The sequence below is a fragment of the Podarcis filfolensis genome (assembly GCF_964270895.1).
Source record: "Podarcis filfolensis genome assembly, chromosome: 2".
Taxonomy (NCBI): Eukaryota; Metazoa; Chordata; class Lepidosauria; order Squamata; family Lacertidae; genus Podarcis; species Podarcis filfolensis.
Genome location: NC_139605.1, coordinates 11,665,200 through 11,682,277, shown reverse-complemented (window position 1 = coordinate 11,682,277; position 17,078 = coordinate 11,665,200). Strand labels below are relative to the sequence as shown.

The window sequence follows — 17,078 nt, the reverse complement described above, 5'->3', positions numbered from 1 at the left end:
TGTGGTTATGACTGCTATCTTTATTTACCCAAACTGCAATGTTCAAAGTTCTAGTTCAGGCATATTGTGGGCGAAGAGCCGCAGCAACACCCATCATTTTGCTCCCTGGTGTACTTCATGGTGGAACCAGGCTTTACCGCACATTAATTATATTACTTTAATTAATTATATATATATTGGTCCAAATGCAGAACTGAAAAAGCCAACATGAGCTTCCATTCAGAGGGAATCTGAGGGAATCTGAGAATTCCCTCTTCCTGCTATACCTTTATGTCTTAAAGAGGCAGTAATTGTGCATCATGGTTGTTGAGAAGATCCATATATCTGTTCTCACCCCTGATCTTAACTTCTATTTTGCTTCTCTCCCTGCCTACCTCACAAAACCTTTACAAGCTGTTGGTGAAATGGAGTGGAAAGAAAACATTCATAGTTTCTGAAATATACTCAGTCGAGTGTGAATTTCATGCTCTTTATTCAGCTCATTGTAGCAATGAATGAAACTTTCCCCAAAACGTCTAGCTATATATACATTATTTGCACAATGGGCCCTGTGTGATTGGCTAATTCCGGGCGGCTCCTGTAGGCCATTCAGGTTGCGGATTCACGTCCTCCAGAAGCTGATTCACTGCTCCTGCAGGCCAATCAGGTCGCTGATTCACTTCCACCTGGAGCTGGATTGGGTGGCTCCTACGAACCAATCAGACTGCTGCATTCTGGATCCTATTGTTCTAGGATTCAGCTCAGTACATTACAGTTTCTATGCAGGCAGACCAACATGACATTCTAGGCAAAACACCTTTCTCCAAAGAGGCCTACTTATTTGTTGTTTAGCAAGCACCAAATGAGATGTATCCTATGAGAGAAGGGGATACCTATTTTTTAGCAGGTATAGGTAAACCTGATTGATGCAGGGGAACATTATTTCACAGTGGGAGAATACACCCCCATGTATTTGGTTGTTGCATAATACTGGTACCAGTATGGCAGCTGTGGGTTTCTGGATGTCCCTCCTGATTTTCATTAAAAAAATTTAATGTCTTGGGTTGGTTGGGGAGGTTTCTTGTTTCAGTGGGGAGCATGAGCTATTTTGGTGTGTGCTTTATTTGTTTGGAGGGTTATATATGAGTGTTTTGCCTTGGGGGCAGTGAGCATCACTGCTTTCCCCCCTGTGAAATGGGTATTTTTTGGTGCCAGCAACAGATTCATAGATTTAACCTCTGTGATAAGGTGGAACAGGTGAACTGCAGCTGAGCAGATCCAGATATTAATCTGCAGAGAGAACCTCTGATTACTCCTTTGCATAATGTATAATAAACATGCTTTGGTGATGTTTTAAATGTGTGCAGATGTTTGCTTGTATTAAAAAAAGGGCTCTCTTTGCATGGTTTTTGTGTCACACTTCAGCCTCACAAAAATGTCTGTCTTCTCTTATTCTTCCTCTGCCAAACTCTGGGAGGGTGGAATCCATGAATGCCCCTTTCCCAATTTTGTGTTGCAACAACCATGTGAGAAGAGTGGGTTGCCCAAGGCCACCTACTGAACACCAGGAGCTGAGCAAGAATTGGGAAGCCGATGTAATAAACGAAAATCTGCCCTTATTCGCTTATGGGGAACACAAGAGCCCTTATAGAGTCCTTTGCAAGTTCTCCATGGGTTGGAGAAAAGAACAGAGGCCAACCAGAGAATATTGAGAAGCAAAGCAGCTCTTAAGCCTGATCTTTATTGAACTGTTGCAACAGGGTGCCCGCTTCACACGCAGGAGAAGGAGGAGGACCCAGAACCAAGGTGTGTCCGCCCTTATATAGACATTTTAAATTGCCCGCCTTGGAGTCCAAGACCACCCCCAGAGACATCACACCTACAGCAGAAATCTGAGTGCTTTGTTTACCTCATGTCATTGTTTACCTCCTGTCTGGCAAGTTACCTGTTAATGCTTACTTGACTGGATACCCTGGGGAGCCTGGCCAGTCTTTTGTAATGATAAATACTTAGTTCCTGAGCCAGTTCACAGGCTCACCCTATTTGTACACAAACATACCCTTAAGACAGGATTAGTGAAGGAAAAGACAATAGGGAGGCTTTTCCATTTTCTTTTGACTTTGCAGAGAAAACATTTGGTCAGTTTGGGAGCCAAAATGGCTTCACGGCTGTTTTCCTGTGCTGCTTCAGACATGTGGTGTATATATTTATGTACATGTTTGCATGGTACATTTATGAACATTTATTTGGTACATTTATGAAAATATATTTGACATTAATCTTTGTATCCCCCCCCCCATTTTATTAAAGAAAATCTCTTTCCCCGCCCCCCTCTCTCTCTATATATATATAAAGTGCTCTTGGCAGATGTTTGATTTTATCATTCATTCTGATCTGGACAGAAACTCCATCTAAGCCTGATAGATATCTTGTGTCTCCTTAAGTAATTATTGTTGGCTGGGAAAGAAAAATAAGAGGAGAGTTCCTGGATGCCAAGGTCCAAGTCTGGGGCAAGTACTTTGGGGAGATAACTCCAGCAGAGATTTAAAACTGCAAAATATGCTGCAAAGTAAAGCATGGGAATACAGGTTGTTAGACCTTTACAATATGCCATTCTAAGTTCCTTCTAAAGTTCCCCTCTTCCCCTAGCATAGAAAAAGAGCACACGTCTGGTAAGTTAAAAATTGGTTTACTTACAAACTCTTCAGAGGTCAGGTTCATGTGTTTTTCCATACAGAGGCGGTAAAACCTGGCTTCATTACAATGGTGAAAGCTCCCAAGTTATTGGTATAGGAACTCAAGAGTGGATTCTAACAGCCATGCGGCCTGTGCTGCAGCAACCTGCTCTGACCTTACACATTGAGCTTCTCAGGTAGACTGGTCTTGAATAAAGGCTTTGATTATCTTCTTCCAAAGGAGTGCCCTAGCTAAGCCTGGCAGGATAGCTTACTCTATCACATTAACCCCTTAGTACATTAACTAGACTTAAGCATGTTGGTTATATGAGGTTGGCTATCCCACAATTCAGGGACGCAGGTGGCGCTGTGGTCTAAACCACAGAGCCTAGGACTTGCCGACCAGAAGGTTGGTGGTTTGAATCCCTGCGACGGGGGGGGGGGGGACTCCCGTTGCTCAGTCCCTGCTCCTGCCAACCTAGCAGTCCGAAAGCATATCAAAGTGCAAGTAGATAAATAGGTACTGCTCTGGCGGGAAGGTAAACGGCATTTCCGTGCGCTGCTCTGGTTCACCAGAAGCAGCTTAGTCATGCTGGCCACATGACCTGGAAGCTATACGCCTGCTCCCTCAGCCAGTAAAGCGAGATGAGCGCCACAACCCCAGAGTTGGCCACGATTGGACCTAATGGTCAGGGGTCCCTTTACCTTTATCCCACAATTCTGAGGTGGGCTTTCTCTTTCACCCAAAACACAGGAAGGAGGGTCTCATCAGAGAAGGAGGCTCCCAAGAATGTGTAGATTAGGGCTCCTGTTTCAGCATTGAAAAAAGAGACTTGCTTCCCTTGATAGTCCAGAGTCACTCGGATCCTCTCAGGCTCCCCACTCAGAGGAAGGTAATCAGGAGGGTTCAAGACGCAATACCCATGATTAATCTTTCCTACAGCCCAGAATCCTTTCTGGGGACTGAAGGGAAAGAAGCCTTTTCTCCTCACCGACTTCCTGGCGACCCCTAAAGCCCACATCCCCTCCCCTCCCACAAAGACTTCCCAGAAATGTCTCCCTGCTGTGAATCCCTCACACCCCAGCACCGAAGTCAGTCTGTTGAATCTCTCAATGTTGTCTGGCAGGTCTTGCTGTTTGTTTCCCCGTTCCACCTTCTTACCACCCTCAGACAGGATGAGCAGAGGATGAGCTGTGTCTGGATCCATAATTATATCTGCTGTTGTAAAGTGGGATGAGGGGGAGAAGAGGAAAAGAGAAGGAGAAGCAGAATCAGTTTGAGAGACAGACAGCCATCTAGATACATAAAACATCCCAGGAATCACAATCCATCTCAGGATTTTCTTGCACTGCATGAAGGACTGGGATTCTCCTTTCCTGCTTCCAAGACTTGCCCACAATAAATCTCAGTGAATTGGGTTTCTTTCTTTCTTTTTTAATGTTTAAAATTTTAATTTTTTTACCAACAACCAAAACACAAACAGTGAAACCCCCCAGGCGGCTGATACATTGGGTATACATAATCAATAATAATATTCAAATCAACCATATGTACAATTTTATATAGGTTAACACTTTATTTTAAAAGTTTATTTTAAAAGTTTATTTAACTTTTAACATTTCAGTTGCCCCAAATTGTTCAAACCTACCCAAATAATTCAATATCTTCTCAAACCAATCCTCCTCTTTCTCACTGACCTTAAATCCTTTCATTCTGTGTATTTTCACAATTAGATATTCTAAAATTATAATATTATTCAGTTTTTTCCTCCATTGGTTCACCCCTAGCTCTTCTGCATTTTCCCAGTTACTCACTATAACCTTTCTGGCTGCAGTTACCATCAATTCTACCCATTTAAATTCCTCTTTTGTTTTAACTCGGTGCTACTCAGACTAATATATAAAAGGATGTCACATAGAGGAGGGAGAAAGGTTGTTTTCTGCTGCTCCAGAGAAGCGGACACGGAGCAATGGTTCCAAACTACAAGAAAGAAGATTCCACCTAAACATTAGGAAGAACTTCCTGACAGTAAGAGCTGTTCGACAGTGGAATTTGCTGCCAAGGAGTGTGGTGGAGTCTCTTTCTTTGGAGGTCTTTAAGCAGAGGCTTGACAACCATATGTCAGGAGTGCTCTGATGGTGTTTCCTGCTTGGCAGGGGGTTGGACTCAATGGCCCTTGTGGTCTCTTCCAACTCTATGATTCTATGATTCTATGATTCTAATAAGAACCATTAATTTAGATATTCCCACCTTCCTACCCACAATTCCCGATATTTCTATAACAATCTGTTTCCAAAATTCATTAACTAATGGACAATCCCACCACATATGAATCGGGTTTCTGTTGTTGAAATATTTATAATGTGCCCCTTGTGTCTATCAAGCCATCTTCTACAAGAAGCAAAACCACCTGGAAAACATTTACTCAGCTCTTCTGTGTGAGCAAGTGTCAGTCATCTGACACCAGCTGAGTGATAGGTGAGTGGTCCCACCCCCTTGTCATGGCTGATCCACAGGGATGGGAGAAGACAGTATCCAGCAAAGCAGCATGGAGCTGGATTGTAAGGTGTTTTTATATTAAGTCCTTATTCAATCCATCCAAATTGATGAAGGACACAATTTGGGGTCTATTTTTTTCAGGAATCTCCTTCATCACCACTTCTCAACATTTGGATACATGTTTACAAGACCACCACATGTGCCTGTAGGTTCCTTTTCTGCCACAACCCCTCTAAATCTAAATTATCGTTAGGGCTCATAACGATAATAAAGCAATTGGTGTTTCCAAAGTCTGCAGAACAGACTGTTAGATGCCAACAAAACACCAGTCTCCATTCCCTCCCCAAGTGTCATCCTCCATAGAAAATTTACCTTTCTGAAACTGTTGTCTCATTAACAGAGTGTCTGTGGGGAAAATAAAGATATAAATCAGAAGCTCTACGAGGTTGCACCTAAAATAAATATTGTACAAAAACAATCACTTTGCAACAAATCCTCTCTTGTTTCCTTCTTTGGAGTAAAATATAAAGTGGAACATGTAATTAACAACTAGAAAAGCATATGGAGGACAGATTAAAGTTAACTAAAAATGTGTAACTCAGAAGTGGTAAAGTGTACTTAACACCAACAGCATAAAATAAGCAGGCCGTTGATTTACTAAAGCCATGCAGTGGTACCTTGGTTCTCGAATGACTTAGTTGTCAAACAAATCGGCTCATGAATGCCGCAAACCCAGAAGTAAGTGTTCTGGTTTGCGAACGTTTCTTGGAAACCAAACATCCAACTCGGTTTCCGCTTGAGTGCAGAAAGCTCCTGCAGCCAATCGGAAGCCGCGTCTTGGTTTTTGAATGGTTTCAGGAGTCAAACAGACTCCCGGAATGGATTAAGTTTGAGAACCAAGGTATCACTGTATTAAAATTTTGGAAATGGAGAAAGGTAAAGATACTGCCCAGTATTCACTGCTCGTTCCACAGGTTCTCGTTCTCATCCATGGTTTATCAGGATAGGGGTTGTGATTCTGTTGTTATGCAGTGGTGTGGGGGGGTATTTTGCCCAAAAATGTTTCTGTAATGGAATGCAACCCTTGACAGAAAGGGAATGGAGGGAGATCTTTTCCGGGATGCAGAAATTTGAAATGCAGTCATTCACAGCAAAAGTCGGGATATGAGAACAAACTTCACTTGGCTCCCTCTGAAGCTCTTTTCAGCAGATGTCAGTATCGTACAGTGAAATGGGCTTCAATATCGGCAGAAAGGAAGTCTAAAGATGATCTGGGCTTGCAATTATTATGAGGATTGGAATTCAGTGTGGGTAGAGGCGATTACAGTGGTACCTCGGGTTACATATGCTTCAGGTTACATACACTTCAGGTTACAGACTCCGCTAACCCAGAAATAGTGCTTCAGGTTAAGAACTTTGCTTCAGGATGAGAACAGAAATCGTGCTCCGGCGGCGTGGCGGCAGCGGGAGGCCCCATTAGCTAAAGTGGTGCTTCAGGTTAAGAACAGTTTCAGGTTAAGAACAGACCTCTGGAACAAATTAAGTACTTAACCCGAGGTACCACTGTATTTGTAAATGTAAACTGACACATGTTGGAGCAGAACACCTAGGCTTTGCTATATGCTTAGTGCAAACAGCCTTGATTTGTGGCAGCCCCAATTTCTGCTCCCCGCCCCCAGTGCCCCTGAACAACAATGTATATAGGGCATTCTGGGTGAAAATGGTGTCTTGGCCCCTGAAAAGGAAGCTTTGCTGGTGCTACTGCTGTCTGTAGAAAGAACAATATAAAATATGATAAGAACCTGACACATTAATTTTGGAAGTCAAATAATGCCTGGCACAAAAATCCTTGCAGTCATTCTTCATTACCTTTGAATTGTTTCATAAGTTCCTCCAGAGAGGGATTTTTATAATGGAATTCTGTGATCCTCTGCCTTAGCTCTGGAGGGAAGGCCACTGGACTCACAAGCGTCTCCATTTTCTCACTCCTGGTGGAGAAAAACAATGTTAACTCCTACAAACACAGAATTCTTGGCAAAAGAAAAGAATTGAGAGGAGGGAGAAAAAAGGAGAAAGTCAAGGGTGGGGAGTGAGACATTGAAGGGAGGAGATTCTTCGTCACTGTAGCAGTTTGGACTCTAAAGCATAGCTGTCAACCGTCCCTTATTTGGTGGGAAAGTCCCTTATCCCAGCGCCGTGTCCCGCTGCTGTCCCTTATTGATGATGTCCCTTAAATTTCCCAGGTTTCAAAGGAAGCAGCTCCTCTCCCTCCCTCCCTGCCGGCCAGGGAGGAGGGAGGCTCCAACTGTGTTGCTTGGCTGCGTTGCTCGCCCAATAAGGAGTCTAAGAATGACTGGGGGGTGGAGCTTGCATGCCTTTTGCCGATCAAATCGGCCACGTTGCCTGGGGACTCGCCTTTGCTCAGCGCTTCCCAGCGGAGAGGTGACGGTGGTTTTCCTTGCTGCATCCCCTTTGCCTGGTTGCTGTGCTGTGGGAACCACCACTTGAGGCCTCGTTTGGCTGCTGGCTGGGCTTTCTGCCTTTGGCTCGGAGGGGCTCAGTAGTTGAACATATCTGTGCCCGGAAAATCCCTTATTTTGGTTGCTGATCCCTTATTTTTGAGGCTGCTGGTCCCTTATTTTCAAATCTGTAAGTTGACAGCTATGCTCTAAAGCCAAAATGAGGGCCAAAATGTCTCTGCATCTCCCCACATGTATCTACTGAAAGATCACTTGTCATGTGCTACCACCCTGCTCAGGCTATCTCTGCTCCAACTTCACTGTGTAATGACAGCACATCACAGTTTATTTCTCTGTTTGACCCCCCCCCCCCAGTGAGATGTGAAGAAGAGAAAGATGGCGGTTGCTGTTGGCAAAACTGAGGTGTTCCTTATAACCTCCGTCCTGAACCTGAGTGGCACCTTGAAGTTGCAAATGAATATAGTCCACCCCCTTGTGAGTAGCCCCACCGCATGGATGCCCCGTGAGACAGGTGTGTGCATGGAACTGTGTGGGTTGGCCCCGCAAGGGTTTGCTGCTAGAATGACTGAACTGGCCTCTCTTGGTTGCAGCTAACGTCCCAGTTGCCCCAAAGAAAGTCTGTGGATTTTGCAAGGCTTCCTCTTTGTGACAGTTAAGCTCAAATATTTGCTTCCTGAGGTAATGAATCATAGACCTGAGGAGTTGAAAGGGACCTTGGCTTTCACAAGCTACATATATTTCATAAGCTACATATATTTTGAAAACTGGTTTTAGAGCAGAGGTTCAGCAGGACCTTCCACAGATGTACAACCAAATCAAATTATTTGTCCAAAGCCCATCCAGGGGACCCCCATGTTGCCTTTGGACCTAGGCGTTGAGCAAACGGAGAAGACAATGTCGCTTCAGACACTTGTGTTATTGTGTGGGGATTTTTTTAAAAAAAAATTATTGTCAAATCCTTTATTATTTTATTCACATAATATACATTCTTTACAGCAAACAACTCCAAAATAAGCAGACAACTCCAAAATAAAATAATATGTAACAAAACCATAAGCCTCATGTTTTCATTTACACTGATCTCCTCTCCGATACCTTTACTTGATATTTCTTGCTGCTTTCTGCTTTCCTTATAGAATCTTTATAAAAATTTAAAACTCTTAAATCCTATACCAATCTTTAACAATTTTAATTAATTCTTTCACCTCCCTATCCCACAGCCCAGTACTTCCCTCCACCTGTGTGCAACCTTCTTTACCTATTATTATTTATGTTATTGTTGTGTTATTCACTTTGTTTGTTATTCTATCCTTTATATATTATTATCCTATCTCCTTGTGCCTTTTAAACTTTTGCATATTAATTTTTAAGCTCCAGCACAGACCTTTTTCATGTATTCCTTAACGCATTCCCACTCTTTATTCAGCCTCTAATTGATGCTGTTAATTTTGCCATCTCCGCGAATTCAAGAAATTTGGTTCTCCATTCTAATAATTCTGGTATTTTATCAGTTTTCCAAATTTTTTGCCACAACGATTCTGGCTGCCGCGGTTGCGTAAAGGAATACATTCCTTTTATCCTTAGGGATGTCACTCGTTACTAAACCCAGCAAAAATGCCTCTGGTTTTTTAAAGACTGAACTCCTAAATATATTTTTAAGCTCTTCATGTATCATAATCCAGAACTGTTTCACCACTTTGCACCCCCACCACATATCAGCTCCACCTCTGTTTTGCATCTCCATCAGAGATTTGATTTTTTTAATACATTTTTGATAGTTTCACTGGGGTGAGGTACTAGCGGTAAAACATCTTCATTATATTTTCCTTAATCGAACAGCACGCTGTAAAATTTATATTGGTTTTCCATAAGCTTTCCCATCTGTTTAAATGAATTGTCTGGCCCAGCTCTTGTGTGGGGTTTTTTTGTGGGGTCTCCCCTCCTAGCAATTGAGAGTGGAGGGATATAGTGATGGGGAAGGGAAACAAGGGAGGGGGTGACTGGTGGCAGCAGGATACCTACCGTGAGTGGGATTCACTTACCTCGGCAAGGTTCTTCCAACGTCCTAGAAGGAAAGAGAGAGAGAGACAGAGGAGAAGGAATTCAGTGCCTGCCTCAGGCTATGCTATGAAGATGCCTCAGACCCTGACTAGAATTCACTCTGGCCCTCTGGCCTGCCTAGCATACACCATGCAAGGATTGGGGATGTCATTTCCCCCAAATGTGAGGGCAGTTTTTGTTGTTGTTGTTGTTGTTGTTTTTGCTGCTTTCCCATGGGGGTGGGTGGGAAACCTACATGAGATAATGAAGTCAACAAGGAAAGTGGTGCCCTTTTAATGACTTGGAAGGTGGCTGACTTAAAACATGGGAAATTGGGGGAAACCTCTGGGCTGCCCCCAAGAGGGAGAGGAGGAAGGTGGCACCTCAGGGGTGAGGAGAGGAGAGGGCTGTCACAGCCACTGGGGTCGAGGGGAAGGACGTGGCTGTTGTGGCGGCAGCGGCGCCTGTAATGGGGGAGTTATGAGGGTGTAGGTAGTGGTGGTGCTGGTGAGGTGGTGGCAGGGATGTGGTGAAGAAGAAGGAGGAGGAGGAGGAGGAGGAGGAGGAGGAGGAGGAGGAGGAGGAGGAGGAGGAGTCTGGATTTGATATCCCGCTTTATCACTACCCGAAGGAGTCTCAAAGCGGCTAACATTCTCCTTTCCCTTCCTCCCCCACAACAAACACTCTGTGAGATGAGTGGGGCTGAGAGACTTGAGAGAAGTGTGACTGGCCCAAGGTCACCCAGCAGCTGCATGTGGAGGAGCAGGGAAGCGAACCCGCTTCACCAGATTACGAGTCTACCGCTCTTAACCACTACACCACACTGGCTCTCACTGGTGAGAGGTGCAGCAGCTCTTGGGAAGCCTCCACCACTGTTGATGCTTCCTTGCCCAGCCAGCTACTACCGCTACTTCCTGTGGTGGGTGCTTGGCAATGAGAAGAGGGCATGACACAGGCAGCACCGCCTCTAGGAGAGCTTGCTCCCAAGGCAAGTTGCTTCACCCTGATGCATAGCTGTCAACTTTTCCCTTTTCTTGCAAGGAATCCTATTTGGAATAAGGGAATTTCCCTTTAAAAAAGGGAAATGTTGACAGCAATGCTCTGATGAGAGACCTGGCTCTCCACTCCACACTCTGCTTCCTTTCCGCTGCTTTTTTAAGTGAATGAAGTGGTCCAAGGTTTGGAATCAGTCCAAGGCGCCTCTCCAAGACGAGGCTGTTTCTGCCCTAATCTGACCTGCAGGAGATCACTTGCTGGCTGCTGCTGGTGTTTCTCCTCCATCTCCTGCATGATCCTTTCCAGAGAGGAGAGTTTCCAGGAGAGCATGGCCAGGTGCTCCTCCCTCTTCTTTGCAATCTCCATCTCTACCTCTTCCATCTGAGCCAGAAGAACCTGCTCCTGTTCTTCCAGAAACTGCCGTAATTGTCTGAACATTTCGGCCGTCTTCTGTTTTTCCATTTCTGTTAAAAGCTAAAAGAAGCATTTGGAAAGAGGAGGAAAAGCAGGTGTCTTTAGAACATCAAGAGGTAGGTTATGGGAATCATCATCATCATCTGTTAAATATGTATACTGTTATGTACTGAAGTTCTCACCCTGGGCCAGCAGGGGGATACTGTAGATAGTTATGCAAATAAGGGATCGAAAGTGACGTTCAGTGATTGGATAGTTTTAGAAAATTGTTACAGTTACGTTGTACTGGAGCACTATATAAGCAGGCTGACTGAACCCTTCAGTTCAGTTCTGTCCTGGCCTGTGAATAAACAAGAGCTGTTTGAAGAATCGCTGTATCGTCTGATATCTTCACCCACAACTTAACATATACTGCCCTTCATCTGAAGATCCTAGGGGAGAATTCCACTGGAAGGGCACTTCAGATATTCTACAGACCACAATCAACACCCAGCCTCATTCAGGCACTTCAGTAAAGAAGTTGGGGTATAGCAGGGACAAGTACTCAAGGCCTGTCCTTTCCCCAATGCCATTTCTGTTACGTTCCAACATATGGAAGTCAACGTTTTGAGTCTTCTGTGTGTGTCAGATCTTTTCAGACTGTAAGCCTGAGGGCAGGGACCATCTCAGTACTGATTTTTGTAAACTCGGAGGGCCTTTTTGGTTAAAGAGTGGGCTATAAACACCATAAAGAAAATGGGATGGGAACCTACGCAGACATAAAAGTGTTGCTACAAAAATACTGCCTTCCACGTTGAGGGGGGAGGCGGGAATCCAGGGTCCTCAGCCCCCTCACATATTTACTTTAACACTTAAAGAGGGCTGGTGTTTCCTAAAGATTTACAAGAGCCCAACCTTAGAAAGGCCTTTCTTTAAGAATTTTTACAGGAGACCGGGGTGGATCTACATTGATCTGCTAAACTTTTTTTTTTAAAAAAAGTTCTATAATCCTGAACTGCAGTTTTGCATTATTGGAGGCTCGCTCTGGTGTCACATTTTAATAACACATTTTAACGTTATAAATGACGAGTGTAGATCTGCCCCAGGACAATTCCAAACAACAGATAGTTCTGCAAAGCAGGACAGAAGAACTTTTGGGATGCCTCCATTTTATATTACTCCAGAAAAGAATCGTATTTGTTGATTCAAGGACTCGTTCCCCTTGCAGCAGTAGTTGAAAATGAGGCAACGCTTACAAGCAGGTCTCTGCTTTCTCTTTCCATGTCGGCTTTGTATGCCAGAATTCTCTCTCTCTCTTTCCTCAGTACCTCCAGGCGAGTGCAGATCAGATCCTGAGGAGAAAATAAGAGCTCAAGTGGGTGGGTGAGAAAGAGGAGAGAGGAGGTGAAAAAGATGCTTGTTTGCTTCCTGCCAACCTCTTCCAGTGTCTGGGGACACCTCTGGCCTTACAGCCTCTGGAAACAGACACTGACCATCGGGTAAGAATTATGAACATAAGAAGAGCCTGCTGGATCAAGCCAATGAATCAGGCCAGCCTCCTCTTCTCACAGTGCCCAACTACAAATGCCTGTGGGAATCCGACACTAGTTTTACTTCCGTAGCACATTCACAGCACAGGGGGAAAGACAGAACACAAAATGAATACAGTGGTACCTCTGGTTGCGAACGGGATCTGTTCCGGAGCCCCGTTCGCAACATGAGCAGAACGCAACCCGCGTCTGCACGTGCACGGGTTGTGATTCGCCGCTTCTGCGCATGTGCGTGGCGTCATTTTGAGCTTCTGCGCATGCGTAAACGGTGAAACCCAGAACCCGGAACTAACCTTTTCCGGTACTTCCAGGTCACCGCGGGATGCAACCTGAAAAGACGTAACCTGAACCGAACGTAACAAGAGGTATGACTGTACATACACAGAGACACACTGACACACTTCCCTGTTTGCAGGTAGGGCCCCGGAGGACTGCGAAAAAGTGGGGAGGAGTCAGCGGCAGGTGAGAGATCAACCCCAAGCAGTTGAGGGAGCTTGTTGTTGATGGCATCCCTGTCTCGGGAGACAATGGAGGAGTGCACCTTCGGGGGTGAAGTCAAATTGTTGGAGTATTACAGCGCCTGCTGTGGCTGTAGAGACTGATACGGGAGCGGCATGTTTTGTTGCAGCCGGGGCAGATGAAGGTGGCCGGTTTTGCTGTTACAAATGCACCTTGGCATTTCTTCTCTCTGCACTCCTTCCAGCAGTCATCCTTACTCTAGTCACTGCTATGGATACACAACCTGACTTTCTTCAGGCTCTGCAAGGGATTCCCAGATGGTGAGGTTAATGTTGCCAGCCTTCATGCCACATTTGCAGACATCTTTGTAACGCATAGTTGGTCTGCCAATGGGGCCTAGGGCCTGAAGCCAGCTCCCCACAGAGCACGAGGGCATTACACCCCCTCCCTGTTTCTCTATTGCAGATAGGAATTGAGTGAAAAATGAAAGGTTGACATTATTTTTTTCGAGACATAGCAGAAGAGAGGGCACTTGTCACTTGCCAGGCAAAAAAACATTCAACTATAACCAGGCGTTTGGCTTATTAATATTCAATGACCTTTTAAAAGTGTTTGTGGGAGAAGGGTTACTGGTTTGTTTTTGTTACAGGTAGGTAGCCGTGTTGGTCTGCTGTAGTCGAAACAAACAAACAAACAAAACTCCTTCCAGTAGCACCTTAGAGACTAACTGACCAACTAAGATACCTGAAGAAGTGTGCATGCACACAAAAGCTCATACCAATAACAAACTTAGTTGGTCTCTAAGGTGCTACTGGAAGGATTTTTTGTTTGTTTGTTTTGTTCTTGTTTTTATTATGTATTTTTTGTTCTCGTTTCGTATTTTAATGTTGTGAACCATCCTGTGATCTTCGTATGAAGGGTGGTGTACAAATTAATTAATTAATTGGATTAATTGATTGATATAATAATAATTTTGACCAAACTGCGGGAGGCAGTGGAAGACAGGAGTGCCTGGCGTGCTCTGGTCCATGGGGTCATGAAGAGTCGGACACGACTAAACGACTAAACAACAAACAACAACAACAACAACAACAACAACAATAATATGATATCTGGGTGGAGCTAGTTAGAAAGTTCCATCAAATGCATATGTTTAGCTGTTGGAACATCCTGAGTTAAGTTGCTCATCTGATAGCGCTTGAGATTGTTTTCCATTCCTCTTGCTTTCCCTTCTTGCCACGGTCACCCCAAAATTCCTCTTTCTGTCTGTTTCCACTTTGGTACCCTGGCACCAAATGGGAGCCTAACAGGGAGGGAAAGAGTTAATGTAAGGCTTCCCCCATGCACTTATTTACATACCAAAATGCAAGAATGTAAACGGGTGAATCCACAGAAAACTTCCCAAAAAGGAATCGACAGCTATTCGCACACACTACTAAGATCCAGAATGATTTCCTCCTACCTTGTTTCCATGTTCCTTGGATTTATTGCATGCCCCACAGATGAGGGGCTTGTGATCTTTGCGGGAGAGTTTCTGGGGCTCCTGGAGCATCTCACAGACTCCCTGCTCTCCTCCTTCCCCCTTTCCGCCCTGGAGGTTGAGCTTCCTGGCTATTTCCACCACATTTGCCAGCTGCCGGTTTGGCTGGACGCTGTTCCGCTGAGCCGCATATCTGCACTGAGGACACGATGCCCCCGTTTCCAGCTCCCCCCAGTACCGGGTCAGGCAGGCTCGGCAGAAGTTGTGCCCGCACCCTGAGATGATCACTGGATCCTGGAAATATTCCAGGCAGATGGGGCAAGTGGCTTCATGACAGAGATCCTGGATGGGATTTGCACCACCAGCAGCAGCAGCCATGGCTGGGAATGACGCTGGAATGAAATCATCATCACAGCCAACGACCAGCCTCTTAAAGGGGACTCCTGTTTAAATGATGGGCATGAGTGAGAGAAGAAACATTTCGAAAGTTCTGTCTATGTGTTACAACTCAGCCATTATTTTAAAATTAAAGCCAACAAATTTTTCCAGCAAAGCCCCCATGCACACCTTAAAGAAGCCCGATCGCTGAATAATTGATGCTTTTGAATTCTGGTGCTGGAGGAGACTCTTGAGAGTCCCATGGACTGCAAGAAGATCAAACCTATCCATTCTGAAGGAAATCAGCCCTGAGTGCTCACTGGAAGGACAGATCCTGAAGCTGAGGCTCCAATACTTTGGCCACCTCATGAGAAGAGAAGACTCCCTGGAAAAGACCCTGATGTTGGGAAAGATGGAGGGCACAAGCAGAAGGGGACGACAGAGGACGAGGTGGTTGGACAGTGTTCTCGAAGCTACCAGCATGAGTCTGACCAAACTGCGGGAGGCAGTGGAAGACAGGAGTGCCTGGCGTGCTCTGCTCCATGGGGTCACGAAGAGTCGGACACGACTAAACGACTAAACAAGAACAGCACCTTCCCAGCTGTCAGTCACTGTGCATAGAATGCCAACTTTGCTTTGCCTAGCCTGTAACTTCTATTTTGTTACAGGAGCTGCAGAGTCTTTTTTTTCTTTTCTTGCTGCCATCTACTAATTGGAGCAAAAATGGACTTCTACAACTTGATGGCCGAACTGCTGCAGTGCACCTTATTTCATGGTGTTACCTACTGGAACACTTGACGCTACAACACCCCCAAATTGTGGCTTTTTGTGGCACGTGCAAGGAATCCCATCTTTGAATCAAGCAGGGGTTGTGTAAGCACAGGGACACAGGTGGCGCTGTGGTCTAAACCACCAAGTCTCCTGGGCTTGCAGATCGGAAGGTTGGCAGTTCAAATCCCTGCGACGGAGTGAGCTCTCGTTGCTCTGTCCCAGCTCCTGCCAACCTAGCAGTTCAAAAGTACACCAGGGCAAGTAGATAAATAGGTACCGCTGTGGTGGGAAGGTAAACAGTGTTTCTGTGTGCTCTGGTTTCCATGACGTTGTCCCATTGCACCAGAAGCGGTTTAGTCATGACGCGGAAAGCTGTGTGGCCAAATGTCGGCTCCCTCGGCCTGAAGTGAGATGAGCGCCACAACCCCATACAGTGGATGCTCGGGTTGCGAATGTGATCTGTGCGGGAAGCACGTCCACAACCCGCAGCACCGCGTCTGCGCACAAGTGGGTCACGATTCTGCGCACGCGCAAAGCGTGATTTAGCGATTCTGCACATGTGCAAGCGCCAAAACCCAGAAGTAACCCTTAACAAACCAGTTTCTAGAATTCAGAGGTGGGGGGACATGTGGTTTAAATGGATGGTGTGTATTCAGCCTTTCACTGGCACATCTAGACCTGGGGAAGAGGCTGAGCAGTTTTGAATTTGAGAATATCTATGTAATTTTATCAAATTTATTCTTATTGTTTGTTTGCCATCTTGGATAAATGCTTCTGCCTGGTCCTATCTACAGGCATGTGCATGAAGATTGCTACTCAGAGATCCAGATTCAGGTTGTATGTTTTCCTGGCTCAAGGCTTCAGCCAGAGCAGAATATAGGAGAGAAAACAAGCCCAATTCAAATCAAGGGCTGTGAAGTCAGTAGTTAGGATTAGGTATGAACACGCAGCACTTTGTCCTTTCTTTGAAGCATTGTAACAGCTCACAGGCACAATTCAAAGTGTTGGTGCTGACCTTTAAAGCTCTAAACGGCCTCGGCCCAGTATACCTTAAGGAGTGTCTCCACCCCCATCTTTCAGCCCAGACACTGAGGTTCGGCTCCAAGGGCCTTTTGGCAGTTCTCTTATTGCAAGAAGTGAGGTTACAGGGAACCAGGCAGAGGGCCTTCTCAGTGGTGGCGCCCGCCCTGTGGAACGCCCTCCCATCAGATGTCAAGGAAATAAACAACTATCTGACTTTTAGAAGACCTCCAAAAGCAGCCCTGTTTAGGGAAGTTTTTAATGTTTGAAGAAGGTAACTCTCCAGTCGTCCCATGTCTGTTTCTTGAATAAAACAGCAGTTTTAGTCTGTTGCAACAAAAACACCACCAAGACATC

The 17,078-nt window shown here is 45.2% G+C and overlaps 1 protein-coding gene across 2 annotated transcripts; it reads right to left on the bottom strand.

The window, feature by feature from the left end:
• Nucleotides 1-3,352: 3,352 nt before the first annotated feature.
• On the bottom strand, nucleotides 3,353-15,026 carry LOC310756931 (zinc finger protein RFP-like). 2 transcript variants are annotated; one of them, XM_083601889.1, is made up of 7 exons: nucleotides 14,535-15,026; nucleotides 12,320-12,415; nucleotides 10,911-11,144; nucleotides 9,677-9,699; nucleotides 7,024-7,142; nucleotides 5,527-5,559; nucleotides 3,353-3,870 (listed from the first exon to the last, which is right to left on the bottom strand). In XM_083601889.1, the coding sequence occupies exons 1-7, from the start codon at nucleotides 14,928-14,930 to the stop codon at nucleotides 3,362-3,364; spliced, it is 1,410 nt and encodes a 469-aa protein (XP_083458015.1). In that variant the 5' UTR covers nucleotides 14,931-15,026; the 3' UTR covers nucleotides 3,353-3,361. The 2 variants fall into 2 exon arrangements, with proteins under 2 accessions (XP_083458015.1, XP_083458014.1); XM_083601888.1 differs by having other exon boundaries at nucleotides 3,353-3,873; nucleotides 14,535-15,023.
• Nucleotides 15,027-17,078: the final 2,052 nt, after the last annotated feature.